Source organism: Coffea arabica, chromosome 3c, assembly GCF_036785885.1.
Source record: "Coffea arabica cultivar ET-39 chromosome 3c, Coffea Arabica ET-39 HiFi, whole genome shotgun sequence".
NCBI classification, from domain to species: domain Eukaryota; kingdom Viridiplantae; phylum Streptophyta; class Magnoliopsida; order Gentianales; family Rubiaceae; genus Coffea; species Coffea arabica.
Window position 1 is genome coordinate 3,488,756 of NC_092314.1, and position 18,067 is coordinate 3,506,822.

General features: G+C 36.1%; 1 protein-coding gene across 1 annotated transcript; it reads left to right on the forward strand.

The window, feature by feature from the left end:
* Positions 1 to 781: 781 nt before the first annotated feature.
* Positions 782 to 9,256, forward strand: LOC113734182 (uncharacterized). The gene is made up of 11 exons (XM_027260560.2): positions 782 to 1,609; positions 2,844 to 3,108; positions 3,727 to 3,880; positions 3,987 to 4,710; positions 4,799 to 5,225; positions 5,350 to 5,531; positions 5,983 to 6,142; positions 6,433 to 6,660; positions 6,763 to 7,113; positions 7,898 to 7,999; positions 8,575 to 9,256. Exons 1-11 carry the CDS (start codon positions 1,098 to 1,100, stop codon positions 8,836 to 8,838), a joined length of 3,369 nt encoding a protein of 1,122 aa, XP_027116361.1. The 5' UTR covers positions 782 to 1,097; the 3' UTR covers positions 8,839 to 9,256.
* The last annotated feature ends 8,811 nt before the right edge of the window (positions 9,257 to 18,067 follow it).

An 18,067-nucleotide genomic window follows, 5' to 3' on the forward strand; every position in this document is an offset into this window, starting at 1 on the left:
TTGAACGAGGAGCGTACCTGCGTGAGTGCATAGTCCATCACACAATAGAATCCAAGACGAGAAAAAGTCCATGGGGGGTTTTTGGGAATTTGGGATGGGAGCTTTTTCATGTTGGGCTGTTTTTGAAATTTGGTTCGGTTGATTTAAGGGTTGCTTTGTGCTTGTTTTGCCTAATTTGTCCTTATTTATGTTTGTCTATTGACTATTTTAGCCTTATGTGCCTTTGTTACTCTTGCTGGTATCTGTTATTTGGGATTTGATTTTTTGATCCTTTTGGTTTGAACGTTAACTTCAGCCTATGTAATAGTTTAATGTATGTAAATAAATAAATAAATATATATTTATATAGTTATGTATATATATATGCTTATATATATGTCTGTATATATATATATATATGTTTTGAAAAATGTAGCCTGATTAGTTTAGTATATATGATTGATTCCAACTAATCTTTTGTTCTTGACTGCAAATATAGTTAGTAGATGTTCTTGGTGGGAAGGGATACACCATATTTATATCATTCTTATTTTTAACCTCTGGTATCTTTAATGAATGTTATAAAACCTTTTGTATTCATTTAATGAAAAAAATCAATATTCAGGGCTTATTTAGTCGCGTGAGGCTGCCCACTCCAACTAGTTTTAAACAATACCGGAATTCTTCTTTTCAAACTTCCCGAGATGGGGAGTCAAAGTAAATTGCCCCAAAACTTCCCCATATTCTCAATGAGGCCAACCTCCATTATTAAATAACCTTCCCTGTCAACTTTTGACGCCCCCCGCTCCTCCCCTTTCTTCCTCCTCTTCTTTCTAGGGTTTCTTTCTCTCTTGTCTTCTCCCCCCACCACCAACACCTCCATCTCCTCCTCCTCTTCAGGCCTAAAACTCTCCCCTTCCTACTTCCAGAGTTGCACACACTTGCTCACCTCTCTTTCGGTATCATATGCGTGTCTGTGGATGTCCATTGAACTTTATGCTCAACTTTCACTCATTCCAGCCCTAATTATAGCACCCCAGGGGAGGAACTCATTCTTTTTTTAATCAGGGTTTTTTTTATTTGAATTGAATTTTGTCGGGATTTAAGCAGCAGAGACAATGCAGGTTAAAGAATTGAAAGAAACTGAGAATTCTGTGGAAAACCCTGGTGAAAAGTCTGTTGAAGTTGCTGAGAAGAAGCCTTCAGATGAGAAATCAGTCGAAGAGCGCGATGATTTTGACTCGATTCTTGATGTTTCGGCAAAAAGTTTTGATTTTCCTGTGTTGGAAGGGGCCGAGAAGTCTGTAGAGGCTCTGTATTTGTACAAGAATGTTTTTAATTTGATTCCCAGAGGAGTGGGGAGCTTAAAGTATTTGAGAACTTTGAAGTTTTTCGCGAATGAGTTGAATTTGTTTCCTGGGGAGTTTAATGATTTGGGTGGGTTGGAGTGCTTGCAAGTGAAGGTGGCCCAGGCGCCCGGGTTAGGTGGGTTGGACTTGGGGAAGTTGAAGGCTTTGAAAGAATTGGAGCTGAGTAGAGTGCCTTTGAGGCCATCTGCATTTCCTGTATTGAGTGAACTTGCTGGATTAAAGTGCTTGACTAAGCTCTCTGTTTGCCATTTTTCCATTAGGTCAGTGTTTTCTCAATTTTATTTGCATTTTCTATTCTTTAAAAAAATAATTGAAACATGATTACTTGATCACATTCTTGGTAGTCGCTTTATGTAATTAAAATTTCAATGATATTCTGTTTTATTTGTTGTTTGGCGTTTCTGGAATTGGACCAAGTTTAAATTAGTTGCTTTTATTATTGTTGTTATCTGGAATAACTGTAATGGTGATTCCGAAGCTCAATTGTTTCAAGTTATGGCAATTGCTAATTCGGATTTCTGTTAGAACACTAGTCTGCACTTTGGCTGCAAGGGTATCCTTTTTAAAATCAAAAAATAATTTATTGCCTTATGATTCTCATGATATTAATGATTTATTAGATGGAGCTAGTCATAAGAGTCCTGGATGTAGTTTTACTCTATTGAAGCTGAAAGGGATACGAATTCTTTAGGAAAAATAAACTCTAACTCTCATAGTCATTTCCACATCCATGGTCATTTATTTTTTCATATACATTTCCCTTATTGGTTCTCATACACAACTATGAAGCCTTTGTTGTTAACTTGTTGCTGATCGTATTGTCACATCATCTAATATTAACTGAACTGCAAGTGAATATTGAATCATTTGTCTCTATATGGGTGCTTAAATCTGCTTGATTGTCAGCGGTCCAGTTTGTAGAATACTTCTTTTATGAGGCCTTCTCATAAGAAGTTGTGCTTGTGGAATGCTTTTGGATTATCTGATAGTGTGATGATACATAATGCAGTTACCGAGCACTTGTGTTAAATGCTCATCAACATTGAACCCATACGAGAAAGCTTCAGTTTTGAGTTTTTTTAGCCAGTATGACTCACTATTTGAGATACCGGAGTTGTATATTTTATTGGCTATGGTGGTACCAATATGGAAGCTTTCCTGGTTATATAGGATTTTGGGGTTTGAGGCTAACTAAGCAGATAAGCTATTTGATCGAGTATCTTCCTGATAAAAGAAACAAACTATTCTAGTAAGAAATGAGACTTCCAGTATGCTTGAAAGTTTTTAGGAAAAAGGAAGTTTAACAACTATAGTCTGTTTTGTGCTGAAACCAGGACACAAGCATAATGATGATGCTATTGGAAATTTCATGTGTCTGTTACACATAATGTTAGATGCCAATAACATTTAGAGATATTCGTTTCTGTTTAGCTATTCTCTTTCATTTTGTCCTGGCAAGAGTTTAAATCCCCTGAATTCTTACTTTTACTGTAGATTCCTCCCTCCAGAAATTGGACGCCTTAATAGATTGGAGTACTTGGACCTTTCATTCAATAAGATGAAGAAGTTACCGACTGAGATAACTTTCTTAAACTCCTTAGTATCTCTGAAAGTTGCCAACAATAAATTGGTTGAGCTACCTTCCGGTCTGTCTTCTTTACAAAAGCTGGAGAATTTGGATCTCTCAAACAATAGGTTGACATCCTTTGGGTGTCTGGAACTCGAATCAATGCATAACCTTCAGAGATTAGATCTTCAGGTATGTAATAGCATCAACATAAAAGCTATACAGTGATACATTAAAATTTTTTAACGAGTTTCAAGATCATCTTCCTCCATATCTGTTTAGTCTCTTTACTGATTGGATATTATGCCTCTCTGATGATGCTTGAGTTAAGAAAGTGTTGAATTATATATTGGGGTTTTTCAGCTGCCCTCCATCTTTACTACTGACATGTAAGACATGAACTTGAAAGATACTGAATTAGAGAATGTGTGAACATTATTTATGTTTTTTACTATTAGAATAGAGAATGTGCTCAAATGGTTGGTTTGAGCCAACATCCCTTGTTCAGTTTTTAGTAGTTGCAATTTAGATTTTGAGATGGTTTTGTCAACTCCTGACTTATTTTATTCAGTTAAAGTGGGCCTGTATTTTGCGATATAATGATCAAATTTAATTGTTATACATGAAAGTGGAAAATCATTGGGTTCAACTCTTGGAAAGTGGTTCTGTATTCTGGACAATTAAATTTAAAAGATTGACATTTCTTATGTGCTCAGACAAAAATATGTAATGTTTGGTACTTGTTTTCCTTCTGTATGTTCAATCAATCTTCTGACATGTAGCTTCTTGCATCTCTTCACTCTACTCAAGCACAATAAGCTTCTTAGTTGCTGTCAAATACCTTCGTGGATATGCTGCAATTTGGAGGGAAATGGCAATGATTTGTCAAATGATGAATTCATCAGTTCTGCTGCAGAAATGGATGGTGTAGAATGCGTAGTTGAGGAACCCTGTGATAGTGGAGGTGAATTGAACAAGACTTGTTGCCACTCACACGCACATACACATGATTCATTTAGAAGTTGTAATCTGTTTTGCTCTTAACGTGGATATATTTTGTAATGTCATAGGCTCTTCTACAACATCATTGAATCATTCAAGTGGGTCATCACCTAATAATAAATGTTTTGCTGCACGCAAATCAAAAGGATGGAAAAGACGGTATTCCTTGCAGCAAAGAGCTCGCCAGGAAAGATTAAATAACAGTCGGAAGTGGAAGGGTCAAAATGTTGCTGCAATCCATAAAACTACTGAAAAATGTTTGACATGCAGAGACTCCGATCTTGTGGATGATTCGTTTGTTGAAAGTTCATACACCACTGTAGTTTCTGATTTTGATAACAAGGAATTGTTTTCTGGTAGTGTTGACTTGGGGAGATCAATCGAAAATGTTGACAATGAAATTGTTTTGAAGAAGGATTATTGTGAGAAGAAATGTTCATGTGATGCGCTTGAATCGTATCAAAGTGCTTGTACCAAGCATGAAACAGCCTCTCTATCAGATGCTAGTAGTATGCCAGACGACTGCTTGTATCCTGAAGCATCTAGTAGTATTTGCAAGTCTAAAAGGCATTCTGATGCTGAGCTTGATAGCCCCAAACCGAGGAAATATAGGAGACCTACTGGCAATCATTCGGACACCTCGTCCCAATATAGCAGGATATCATTCTGTGGGGTTGATGACTATTTATCGGATGGCTTTTATGATGCAGGACGAGATCGACCTTTTATGCCCCTATCTGTTTATGAGAAAAATCTGCAGCTTGACTCTCGAGAAGTTATTCTTGTTGATCGGTAATTCTCAATATACTTGCATCACGAATTATGCTGTTTTTTGGAGTTCCTTGATGGACTTGTTTTGATTTTTTAATCTTTTGTTCAGGGAGAGGGATGAAAAACTTGATGTTATTGTGCTCTGTGCTCAAGCGCTTGTGTCACGTTTTAGGCAGATTAATGGTTTAATGAAGGAAAGGGGACGTGGAGCTATTGATTCCTTGCAGATTGCATCTTTGCTTGCCATTTTTGTTTCGGACCATTTTGGTGGAAGTGACAAAAGTGCAGCCCTTCAAAACACCAGGAAAGCAGTTTCTGGTTCAAATTATAGGAAGCCTTTTGTTTGCACATGCCCTACTGGGAATGATGACAGAACTAAAAGAACCACAAAAGATAGTCTGGATGGTGAAGATATTGTTTTCCTTGATCTATGTGAGAGAGCTCTTCAATCTTTAAAGGCAAGACGAAATTCTGTAGTTGTTCCTATTGGTAGCCTGCAGTTTGGTGTATGCAGACATAGAGCTCTGCTTATGAAGGTACTTTTGCGTATGGAATTTTCCTTTTCCTATTATTATAATCTAATGGATTTTCCTTACAGCTCTACAGTTTGTGTATTCAGCTATTTTCAAACTAAAAAAATTTCCTGTTTGTGCACTGCAGTACCTCTGTGACAGGGTAGAACCTCCAGTACCTTGCGAACTTGTTCGTGGTTTCTTGGATTTTTCACCTCATGCTTGGAATGTAATAGCTGTTAAGAGGGGTCAGTTTTGGGTTCGCATGATTGTTGATGCTTGCCATCCACATGATATAAGAGAAGAAACAGACCCTGAGTATTTTTGCAGGTATACTTATTCAGTGCTTTTACTTACTGTTGAAGGATACATTAGAATATACCAACTGCCTGTGATTGGAAATAATTGGAATTCTGTTTACTAAGGCTGAAAAAATTATTTGTTTTCTGGCTGTTGAAAGCAAATGTTTCTTTAATGGGTACTTTTTTTGCTATGCAGGTTAATTTTCAATATGCTTCAGGTCATTAAGAAATTGTTGACTTTTATATTTGTTTGAGGATTTTTTTGGTCAAGTATTGGTGAAATGTTAATGCTCTGTCTTCATTCTTCTGCAGATTAATTTGTATTTTTCTTGTTGTTTGATACTGGAAACAATTTCTGGTTTCCAAGTACAACTCATCGCCTTGGCTTATAAAAAATTAATTTTATAAGACTTTGGTGAATTGGTTATTTATTTGAACTTAATTCATGCTATTTGTACTAAGTGACCCTGTCTTTGCAGGTATGTTCCTCTGAGTAGGATGACTGTATCTGCTCGGAGAGATGATAAGTCTAGTATGTACTGTTCGTTTCCTTCTCTCTCTGCATGTGATCAAACTGGAAAAACAGCATCTACCACCCTCCTGGAGTGCAAAGTTGGATCAGTTGAGGCAGCAGCAAAGGTTTGTTATTGTTTGTTTCCTTGTCTGGTGTCCTACTGTATTATTCCTTATTCAGGATCATTATTATTATTGAGGTGTATATGTTGCTTGGTGATTTGCTGTAAGATTCCTTTAGCATTTTGTTTAGATTTATTTGGTTTCTGCTTTGTTGTATTCCTAGCGTTCAATTCATGTGCAATGCTTATATTTATGAAGTTATGGAAACATAATATGAATCTTTACACTGAGTATCATTTAAACAGTATAGTCATGAAGGAAAAATTGTGTTTCTAACTAGTTTAACAATGCAGGTGCGCAAATTAGAAGTATTTGGACAGTTAGCAGATGAAATTAGGAGTTTTGAATTAAATTGTTTAGGGGAAGCCAGAATGCTGGGTTCTTTGAAGCATTCGTGTATCATTAAATACTATGGTCATCAAATATCATCCAAGTGGTCCTCTTCGTCTGATGGAAAATCAGATATTCGTATCTTGCAATCCGCCATATTAATGGAGTACATCAAGGGGGGTTCCCTAAAGGTGTTATTTGCCTTCTCTTCATTTCTGCATGATCTACCTCTCGATTGCTTAATCTACCTATATAGACTTACAGAAATTTGTGTTGTGTGCTTAATTCAACAGCTTTATCTAGAGAAACTGGCAAGAGATGGTGACAAGCATGTTCCTGTTGTGTTGGCACTGTTTATTGCAAGAGATGTTGCATGTGCGTTGGCAGAGCTGCATTCCAGACACATTATTCATCGCGACATAAAAAGCGAAAACATTTTGATTGATTTGGAGGAGAAGAGGGATGATGGTTCACCTATTGTAAAGCTTTGTGACTTTGACAGGGCAATCCCTCTTCGTTCAAGCTTGCATTCATGTTGTATTGCTCATACTGGGATCCCTTCACCTGATGTTTGTGTAGGCACCCCTCGTTGGATGGCTCCTGAGGTGTTTAGGACAATGAATAGACGTGACATGTATGGGCTGGTAAGTACTTTCTGCAATCCACTTTTAGGTGTTTACCCAGTGTCGCTGATGGTGTTTGACTTTTTTTTTTCTTTTCCCAAAGTGTCCTAAAATTATTTGCTTTAGTCTCTGTCACCCTGGGCTGTTGGTGCATTGGCAAGATGGCTAAGAAACGCTTGAGAGATCTTTAAACATTCATTGGCATATCATGAAAGGAATTTAATTAAAGAACAGAGTCTGTTTGTTTGTTCTGAGAATGATAGCATCAACAATAGTGATTTTTCATTCTGTATGTGCTAAAAGTGCATCCTTCTTTAAGTATCATACTCAAATTTCTTGGCTGGTCCCTATCCACAGCTGTATTACTGGCCATAAATGCAATCATTGCTGAGTCAGTGAGAGGCCTGGTTTTTTTTAAGGGAACATTAAGGGGACATCAATAATGATGCATCCTTTTAATCCTGGGTGTTTTTTGTAGATCAGATAGCTTTTGCTCTCTGGAAATACTATGTTCTTAGTATTAGAAGTACATTTAGCAAGTTAATTAGGAAAGAAATGACAAATTTTCATTGGTGAGTGCATTACATTAAGACATCAACTCTAAGTAATTGGCCTACTTAAATAGTTATTTCTTGCACTATTTGTTGTATTCACTGTATTTGAATTCCTCCCCGAACTTCTTCCTCTTCTTGTAGATTGATTTTTTGGTTAATGTTTTGTCGAATTTTGGGCTCATGTGTACGACTCTTGTGATTTAGTGATTTAAGGGCGTTTTGCTAACTCCTTTTCCCCCCTTTGTTTGTAGGAAGTGGATATTTGGTCATTTGGGTGTGTACTTGCAGAATTATTGACGTTGCAAATCCCTTACTCAGATTTACCTGAAACAGATATTCACAGTTATCTTGAGGTATGATTCCTTCTCCAAATCAATCCTGTGTAGAATCTGTACTCGTGAGCTATCAAACAAAAAGTAACAAAGCATTTTGTGTTATTGGCATGAAGAAACTAGTACATCCTGAAAGGTAGAAATGTTAAAATTAGATCTAGGTTCTAAACTTTGCTTACGCACCTTTTATAGACATTTTTCTGTGCTTATTTAATGTTGTAGAATGTAGATACGGCTTTCCTAATTTCGAGAGACATTAGGACATTATAATGGATACTGGCAATGTGAACATTGCTTTTGAGCGTTGACCAAAATGTAAGTATTGTTGAGAGCTTTAAATATGATTTTATTAAAGATTGAAACTGGATGCGATTTGATATTTTCAACTTTCTGGTAGTCTAGCTCCTTGAATGTAATGTTTTGGGCAATGTTGTGATATGACATAGAATATTTTCCTCTGAAAACGGAGCTAAGTTCATAGAACCTGGGTAGCATATTTCCGGAAACCAACTTCATTCGATCTTGCACTGTTTTTGTTCTGATGCCCGTGAAGCTGTAATTTGAGAAACGATTTAAATTTCTTTGTACTAATGCAGGTTGGAAAACGACCGCGCCTAACTGAAGAGCTGGAGGAATTGACTGACTCTGGCCAGGAGTGGGAGGATGTAGTAATGGCTCAACTAGAGTCAGAGCCCAAGGGATCAGAGAATGAATCCAGAGTACTAAAGATTCTTGTTGCTTTGTACTATTGGTGTACAGAGAGTCATGTAAAAGACCGTCCAACTGCAAAGAAACTTTACAATTTGCTTGCACATGCAAGCCTGACTTTTGGATTGAAAAGCCTAGAAGAGCAAGAATAGGTGTCGATCAGGCAGTAATTTATTCTTGACCCAGATTTTTGTAGCCTTAGGAAGTTGGGGAATAGAATTAGATTTTAGTAGCACTTGGTCCACTGGGACCAAGCACACAGGGGTTACGCCTTAGAAGAGTAACATTTCATTTTCCAGTATAGCCGTAGCATGATACATAGTAGCTTTTACATGATAGAGCATCACGATCAGACGACCCCCCCGGCTCTTAATAGGTGGATTGTTTTCATCAGAGGTTAGTTTGCCTTTGTAATTCGTGCTCTGGTTCTGTAAGCCCTTTGTCATTGTATCCATTTTCACTTCAGCCACAATGTGGAGTCATTTATGCTGCTTATGTAGTAGTCTCCATCACAGTGCCAAGATGTTTGTCTGGGAAATTCATCAATCTAAGTCTGATTATTGGCTTGAAGCTTGAAATTGAAAATTATCCTCATCTTGCTAACATTTGAAGATTGCAGTACCGCCTTCTTAATTATCTTTTGTAGATCTGTTCCCTTGACTTAGCCCCAAGGAAATTAGACAGCAATAATACTTCCCATATTCTTGTACGAAACTGTTGGATAAGCGCAGTTGCTACAGAACCTGAGGTTTTTCTGGCACTTTGTCGGGTGTGCTGTTACTCATACGCTCTTCGTTCTACTGTTTCATAGGGGTCCTATTATAGAAGACCTTTCCGCAGTACTGTAACGTGCACTGAAGGCGTCGTGGATTGGGAAGCCAATTAGCATATGTGCCATTTATTTTAATATCCTCCTTGGAACTGCAATAATTGGTCATTGTGCAGTCCTTTTTTTTTTTTTTGGTCGGAGTAAGCGGGAGATCTTGAACTCGAGATCTCTTGTTTGGAATTTTCATTACTTTATCAATCAATCCAACTCTCCTCCTATGATAATTGGTCAATTCCCCAATTGCAAAAATCCAATAAAGGAGGTATTTATATACATTATAATATCACTTAACCTAAACTCAAAGCAAAAACATCGGTTGTGCTCAAAACAAACCACAAAAACGAAAGCATACAATAGATGATTAGAAGTTCCTAACATATATGAAGTAATTTGTTTCTTTTGGTCGAGAAAGCTTTTGTAACCTGGCAGATTCTGGTTCAAATCCCTTTTCTCGCTTCTTAAATCTCACCTATTTCTTGCTTTAGAAAAAAAAAAAAGGGACTTATTTTTATTTTCTGTTGAATGAAAACTAATCGAATACATAAGTACATTTTCTTGAGTGCATATTTGTTGAGCCCGACCCAGTTAACATACGACTCATACGACTTACAGCATCATTCAACTTGTCTAGAGAGCATTTCTGCGGAAATTTTCTTCAGTCGCCTATTTCAAAGATCGATGGCTTATGGATGGCCTGCCAGAAGTCTGAAGGGTTGGCATCACAATGCACATTCTGCTCTACCACCATAGCCAGGTGATGCAATAATAACCTCTCCCCCCTACCCTGCCGAAAGAAAAAGCTTGGGAGCTTTTTGTCGAACATAAAAAATGCTACAGAGATGAAAAGGTATCCATGCCTCGACGGTTTGAGCTCCATAAAGCTCCTAACCGTTTGTGGCCTAGATTTGGATGCTATAAAGCACACTGCATTTTCAATTTTTGAGAATTAAGACTGATGCTTGTGCACTAACTAAATTTGACCCTGTGGAGAATTTTTTGTACACTTCCTTCATAAATTAATTAATTCAATCCATCTCTGACCAAAATGTAATTATATATCTCCCTGGCTTAAAATGTTTGTCATGAACCATTAAACGTCATTGAGCTCTCATATCGATACGAAAAATGTCTAAAACGTGTAAATGCTTCAAATGCTCTGCCTCCCAAGGAAGGCTTCATATTTGTCGGTTGCATCATCATAAGTACAGTTTTTCAGTCGAATTTTTATCTTTTTAACCACTTTTATATCTCAATCTCATATACATAACGTTGCAAAAAATTCTATAATAATATTCTAATTTTATTTTTCTAAATAATCTTCTATCTATAGTGGTAAACACACAACATACACATGAAATTTTAAGCGTGCTACACAGAATCTTACCACCATATTAACCGTAATCACACTTAACAGCTAAATCCTGGCCGCCAATCATGAAGGGTTCTTGAGGCCCCATACATGAGGAGATGATCGGATCCATGTTAAATGATTTTGATTTTGTCAAATTAGTCCATGTCAGGAGGACCAATAATGTTCCTGCCCACATCGTGTCTAACTTGTCTTTATCTCTTGAGGGAAGAAGGGTCCGGTTTGTAAACTTCCCCAAGAAAGTGTCTGATGCTGTTCTTGCGGATTTAACATGAATGAAAACTCCCTTTTAAGCTTAAAAAAGGGAAAAAAAAAAAGTACATACACATGTCCTCTTCTTCTTCAATTTTTTTTTTGGGGTGTGGAAAATAGTACCTAGAGATGATAAATGGTGGTACTAGCTACCGTACTAGTACTAAGTGAGATATAATTGGATGTCACTCGAACAATCCTTGTCTGATCCAATTGGCATCCTCCGAGCTACTGGGCAAGCACAGACTAGTAAATGGGGTTGCAGCACATCAGAAGCAAAAGCATCATCAGGAGCAGCAGAATGCAGCTGCATTTTTCCTTCTCCCTGCCCCCCTTGATGCAATCTGCTGTGACCTTTTTTCAATGACAATGTCCTGTAAGCCCTTCCGAAAGGACGCACATTACATTTATATATGCAGAGACACAAGGTGTGGGAAGCAGGAAGATCCAGTAGTAGTACCCCCCCCTCACCTGCATGCTTTCGCAGCCTACATCTGCAGAATTTGTATTGCTTCAGCCCAGAGGACCACTCTAGTCTACTACCAGCCATCACAACCCTCTTATCTCCGCAGGCCTGTTTTGTACATAACTCTGATTAGGACCACTTGCACCCCCCACAGTCCTCTAAAATCCAGGCTTTTTAGGGTTCTTAGGGGACACAAAAAAGACCTACTCTCCATGCTTCATGTTTTTGTCTGTGTGTGAAAAAAGGTAGGGAAGATAAATGCATGTGTTGCTATAGCAGTGTATGCTGGAAATGCAGTAATGAGTAAGAACAGTACACCTTCAAATGAGCTTATCATCTTTTAGCTGGCCGAAGACAATTCCATACAGTCATATGCCTACCAACATGAACAAAATCAATTGGAAACTCATAAGCATGGGTAACAGAATCAATTGGAACCTCCCTAAATTCACTTATTAAGTTATTCTTCTGCTTATGTGCATTTTTTTCGTAGTCCCTAAATTAACTTGTTAGTACCATTATAACAGGGGAAAGTTTAATTGTTTGCCCATTTATTTATCTGATAAACAACGTGGAATATTTGTTTACAAATCTTCGGTCATTTTTTTGTAGCTTGTGACCCTAAATTTTGCCCTAGAATGTTTTGTTGTACAAATCAGTCTCTTCTTTCTACTATTACGAACCAGGGTGCGTACAAGAAAAAAGTAACTAGTCCTTTTTGGGTTCAGAAAAAAAGAAAAAAGAAAAAAGAAAAAAGTGGGGTTTTCACAGATTCTTTGGCTAAGTAAATTCACAGAGTACTTGAAAACTGAGGGATCTATTTGACGACATATACTGGTAGGATATTACGTGCATCAGCATATTTGTGTACTTTGCAGACATTGATGATCAATTGATCTATACATCATAGTGTAGCCCAGTACTGGACATTAAGGTTTGAACACTAGGCAAAACGAAAGAACATCCTAGTCCAAAACAGAAAACACCATCAGCTGAATAGCCAGAAATTTCTGCATCTAACTAAGAAGCATTGCACCTGAGGAGCCTCGAGAGTTGCCGACTTTTGAGGTTTACTCGGGGTTTAGGTTTGTAAAGTCACAAAAGTCTTATGAAAGGCTTTGACAAAAAAACTAAGAAGCATTGCAAAAGATTACCTTCATGACATATTGGTCCAAGGTGCCATGATTCTTAGCAGATTATCGATGCGTGAGTTATAATGTATGTGTTTAGTTTTTTTTGCATAAGGAATTGTATACACGACTTTGTGTTTTTTTTTTTCCCTTTATTCCCTTTCCTTCGACTGAGAAATTGATCATCAAGGATCATGATTAAATATACTTTCTTCCAGTTGAGATTCTTAAACAACAAGGAAAATCGATTGCCTCAAATCCTATAATGTTGGTGGTTATCATGTGTGCCATCTAGTTCAAACATCAACTTTTTCTTTAGAAATTTAATTTTCTTCATCATTTACTCTCACCATAAAGAAAAGAGGGTTTTCATTCAATTGTTTTTGGAAGCTCCAAAACTCTTTTTTTTTTTTTTAGATTTCCCTTTTTTAGTGATAATAACAGATATTTCAATTTATCATCAGTTTTGTATGTATACTCAAATAATGATCACGCAATTTTTTTTCTCACGAACTCAATAGTGCAAGGTAGTCCTATTGAGTAAATGAGATAATGAACCAAAAAGCATAATCACTGGAGGGAAAAATTGTACAAAAATATAGTTGCTAACTGCTAATAATATAAACAAAACCCAATTAAGCATAGTAGTTAGGACTTGACTCAATTAACATACAAGACAACTATAAAAAAAAATAAATCACCAAAAGAGTATCACTTTTGAACATATCTAGCCATGCCAATTAAAAAAGCTAGTAAACTTAGAGCATGCATATATACAAGAACTTCACATAAATTACCAGCTATACTCTATTATTTTCACCAAGCATACAACACAAAAAATCATTACATAAACTTATGCAGATATATATGTTCAGAAACATGGATTATGGATAATTAATTCATTTATATACCATTAGTATTCAAACTATATTAACACTATATTACCCGTCATCAACATAAATCCTCAGAGAAATCAAGAAGAAAATAAAGATTTAAAAAAAAACTTAAAATAAGAATGTTTGTGATACTTCTTGCACTAGGTTCTTGTTTAAATTTGTTGGAAGACGATCACAATTTTTTTTTGATTGAACTAAATCAATGTGAAAGTTTATAAGAAAGCTGATGTTGCTTTTTATATTGGAAGATGAATGAATAGTTGTCGACAGCTTTTAGAGTAACAAACAGTTAATACTAGTTGTGAACTCTTATACAAATTATACTATTAGACGACTTTTATTGAAATATCGGAAAAATTGTAGAAGTACCAGTTGCAACAGACGTCTATAACACTGAATGTTACACACGTCTGCGGTGTAATTGCTACTCAATCAAAAAATCTATAACAATAATCTATGTCAGTAAGTGAGTAGATTGTAAATTTCATATCAAAATATTTTGCTACAAATTAAGTATGAAAAGTTAATGTGTTGCAACAAATAATAAAATTTGGTAACATTAATCCTTCATCAGTCGGATGAATGTGCCCATAAAGAATAGAGTAAATCTTATATACACTGATAGTATATACATTATCACCGTTTAATTCATGATATGCATGCAAAAGTTAAATTTCAAATTCAAATAGTTGTCGTTCATCCAACGCTGACAGTGTATACATAGTCAGTGTAAGAATGATTAATCCTAAAAGATAAATATGCCTATAGTCTTTGGAAAAGTCTTGTTTATGTATTCCGATTTATGTGTAAAGGATCTGGCAGCATATTCCCCTTCTTCTGGTGAAGCAAATTCTGACTGGGGCTTCTCGAGATATGTAGTTGAGTTTTGTACTTTGGTTGCACATATCTGCTAGAAAAATCCTATAGATAAAGTTCAAAAGGTCTCGTATGCTGATATGCACTACTCTGACGTATTTCTCCTCAATTAGTTTCCTCGAAGCAGTTGCTTTTTCTATATATTAGAAAACTCCAAATCCCCCCACCCCCTCCAAAAAAAAGAAAGGAAAAGACTTTTATGCTCATGAAAATAATTTTTGGGAATTTTTCCGGATTGGCTTCTACCTAGCTTTTCACTGCATAAAGTCTCACGGACTAATGCCATTTTCGTGGAAAGGAATAAAGAAAATCATCATTGAATCAATATAGATATTACATATTCTTCTTATTAAAGTAATATTAGGAATGAAGACGAATGTATTGCATAGAAGAACATATAGATATTGAAAAACACAAACGTAAAAATCTAAGATACCCTTCATAGATCAATTCAATTCATTGGTTTTTGTCAGTTTTTATTCAACAACAGCATTTCAAATTATTGTGATTTTTTAACACTAAACTTAAGCTACATATAGATGTGCCATCCAGCAGAGATATATTTTTAACATGTTTCATCAGGGAAAGAACAAGTAATTGAAATTGCAAGTCAATCATAATCATTATTGTTGTACACTTTTGGGGAAAAATATGATAGAATATCAAAAAGTAATAATTTGCCTAGGACAAAATGATTATACATAATAGTCTACTGCTGGCATCTTGCAGGTACTATAATCCCCATGATCATAAATATCGCTATTCAGTCATTTTCTCCTGAAATAGCTTCAGGGAAAAGTATGTTTTCAGTTTCTGCACTATTTAAAGTTTTTGAAATGAGATGCTGATCAGTTTACTTTTCTCGTTACTTCCCCTTTGCTTGGCTGTCTTATGGTTGGTGAAGAAATCCTAGACCTCAGGAAAGCCAAATCTGTTGTCTTTCTTCCATTCTCCAATCCTCATTTCACTGAGGCATTGTTCATTTTGAGAGGATGTGAGGGGAAGGAAAGAAAAAGGAAAGGAAAAGGAGGGATAAATTTGATGTTTTGATTGGTTTTTGAGGAAGGAAAAGAAATGTTAGGGAGGGAAAGGGAAAGATAAAGTCTAGTCATGATTTTTGGTCAATCTACTTTCCGTCCAAAAGTTGGTTGAAATGGAGGGGAAACAAAGCCAAGATAAATGAAACTTTTAAAATTTCTTAAAAGGCCTATGTATTTTTTTAAATTAAGCTTTTAAATTATTATGAATAAAAACATAACTAATGCATGATAGTTTCTTTTTTTTTTTTTTGTCTTTCCTAATCTTTTTCTTTTCTTAATCCAACAATATTTTAAATACTTCCTTTCTTTTTCCTTCATATTCAATTCAAACAAGATGGATGAAATTTATTTTTCTCTATTCTCCTTTTGTTTCTTTTTCATTAGAGTCCTCTCCTTTTCTTTTTTTCTTCAATCCAAACAAGATGGATGAAAGTTCCCTTGTTTCTTCTTCTTCTTCTTTTTTTGAAAAAAAAAAATCTCATTTTTGATTTTTTTTTTTTATCAATCGACACTTGCCTATTATATGCATATTCCTACTTTAACCTATACTAAAAGGAGAATCCAACTGAGCCATGGAGGAATCGATGGAGACTGAATCACCATCGCACCAAACAGGTGCGCATTACGCACCCATATAGATTTAAATCACTTAAAGTAACAGTCACATATAATGATAAATAATGAAAGATAAGATTTGAATTCTTAATCACACGGCCGTCAAACCTTAAGTCTTAAAAGGCTGTGATGACAGCCAACAGCCCAAATGGCTATCGGTTTCATTTTCGATTTCATTTGCTTCACTAGTCTAGTTTTCATCTTAGTAAAAGAGCTGCACGTAACAGTTGATTGAGACATCCTGGATACTCGACTTTAGTATTCTACTACTAGCTAGGCCGAGGTGTATGCACAAAACACGTATACACTTGTCAAAACCCCACCAAAAAAAAGAGGAGGAAAAAAAGGAAGATACCTACAATATATGACAGAGAATCAACCTTCTTCACTCATTGACATTTCATGTCACAAGATTCTGGAAGTGTTGGCTCATCATTGAACAAGTATATATAATTGAATATAGAGAGAGTCAGGTGTGCGTAAAATATGATGAACAAAATGCATTGATGAGGAATAAAATTTCGGCCAACCGAATATGTAGCAGAAAGGCCAATTGAAAATGAACTAGTAGTATAAGAAATGGTTGCTAAAGAAGAATCAAGAATGTTCTCTTTGGCCCCTTTTTTTAGCAGATAAAATCTTAAAAGTCTGAGGAGATCTAATTAAAATCATATTTCAAGAATACTATAATCAGTATTCCTCTTTGCTAGCTAGATCTCCTCCCCCTCTCGTCCTATTGTTATTGCTCACAATATTCTGGAGAGCGACAAGGGCATATGTCCTACAGGTAGGTATCCTATGGACTAGGGAACCAAAAAATGTGTATTAAAAGCAATTTAGCAGAGGAAAATAATTTGATGCAAGTCATTTTCCAGATGGTCTGCGACAGTTCATCATCAATATTATGTATAACTAGCTAGCTAGTCTAGCCTGCCCAGATGGTACTATACGATACATCCCAGCTGGAACCAATCAAATGAAATGAATGGCAAGTATCCCACAAATGGCATTTTTAGAAGGAAATGCCAATTGATTCTGCTCCGCGAGGAGATGATTTTTTAGAAGGAATGATTTTTTTCAAATTCACATAACATTTACGATTGATCTGCGAAAAAGGTAGACATCCACTTAATAATTAGTGGTACGTTTTTCTGGCTAATTGAGAGATGCTGCTCTTTTTCTTTCTTCTTTCATTCATTTATTGTGCAAGACCTACGAAGCCATGCGATGCAAGCAAACTTCATGGTCCCCTACCATTTTTAGACCCTGCTTTAGGAATTGGCCTGCCTTTCTTAATATGTGGGCTATTTTTTTTGACGGAGAGAGATATAAATTTCGAATCTACACGTACGTATTGGCATGCACCCTAAACTTTTAAAGCTAATTAATGTGCAGGTGCAGTTGGGAATTATCTGTGTAATGTTGAAATATTGACGTGAATTCATAAGCAAATTCCACCTCTTAAAATTACCGGATTCAAATTAAACGTGAGTGGGTCGGATAATAATTCAAATTTAAAACGTTGAACAATGTTTAATCCAATCGTCAATAACAATTCTTTCACCGTCCAACAACGACGGCGGATTTCACTTGTGAATATGATATACCCAAATCAAATCAAAAGGAACCATAGATATGACATATGGGTTATTGGAATGGGAAGATATGAATTTCATGTCTGCATGTGGGCATAAGTGCAATTCGCAAAATATTATATTTTCTTGTTACGTGATGACTGACGGAGATTCATAAATAAATTCTGCCTCTTGAAAATATATATCCAAGTCAAAATAGGGGTACGGTTCGAAACGAATTCCATCCTTCGGAACCGGAGAAATTCCGTGATAAATACCCAACCGAACCGTGCTTGCCTCTTTTATTATCTCCTGAACCTAGACTACACTAGGC

Excerpts from the sequence above, each read along its gene's own strand:
- LOC113734182 (XM_027260560.2), top strand. The coding sequence starts at position 1,098 with ATGCAGGTTAAAGAATTGAAAGAAACTGAGAATTCTGTGGAAAACCCT. Across the intron at positions 3,109-3,726 it reads TTCAGAGATTAGATCTTCAG|CACAATAAGCTTCTTAGTTG; the intron begins GTATGTAATAGC and ends ACTCTACTCAAG. Across the intron at positions 7,114-7,897 it reads GACGTGACATGTATGGGCTG|GAAGTGGATATTTGGTCATT; the intron begins GTAAGTACTTTC and ends CTTTGTTTGTAG.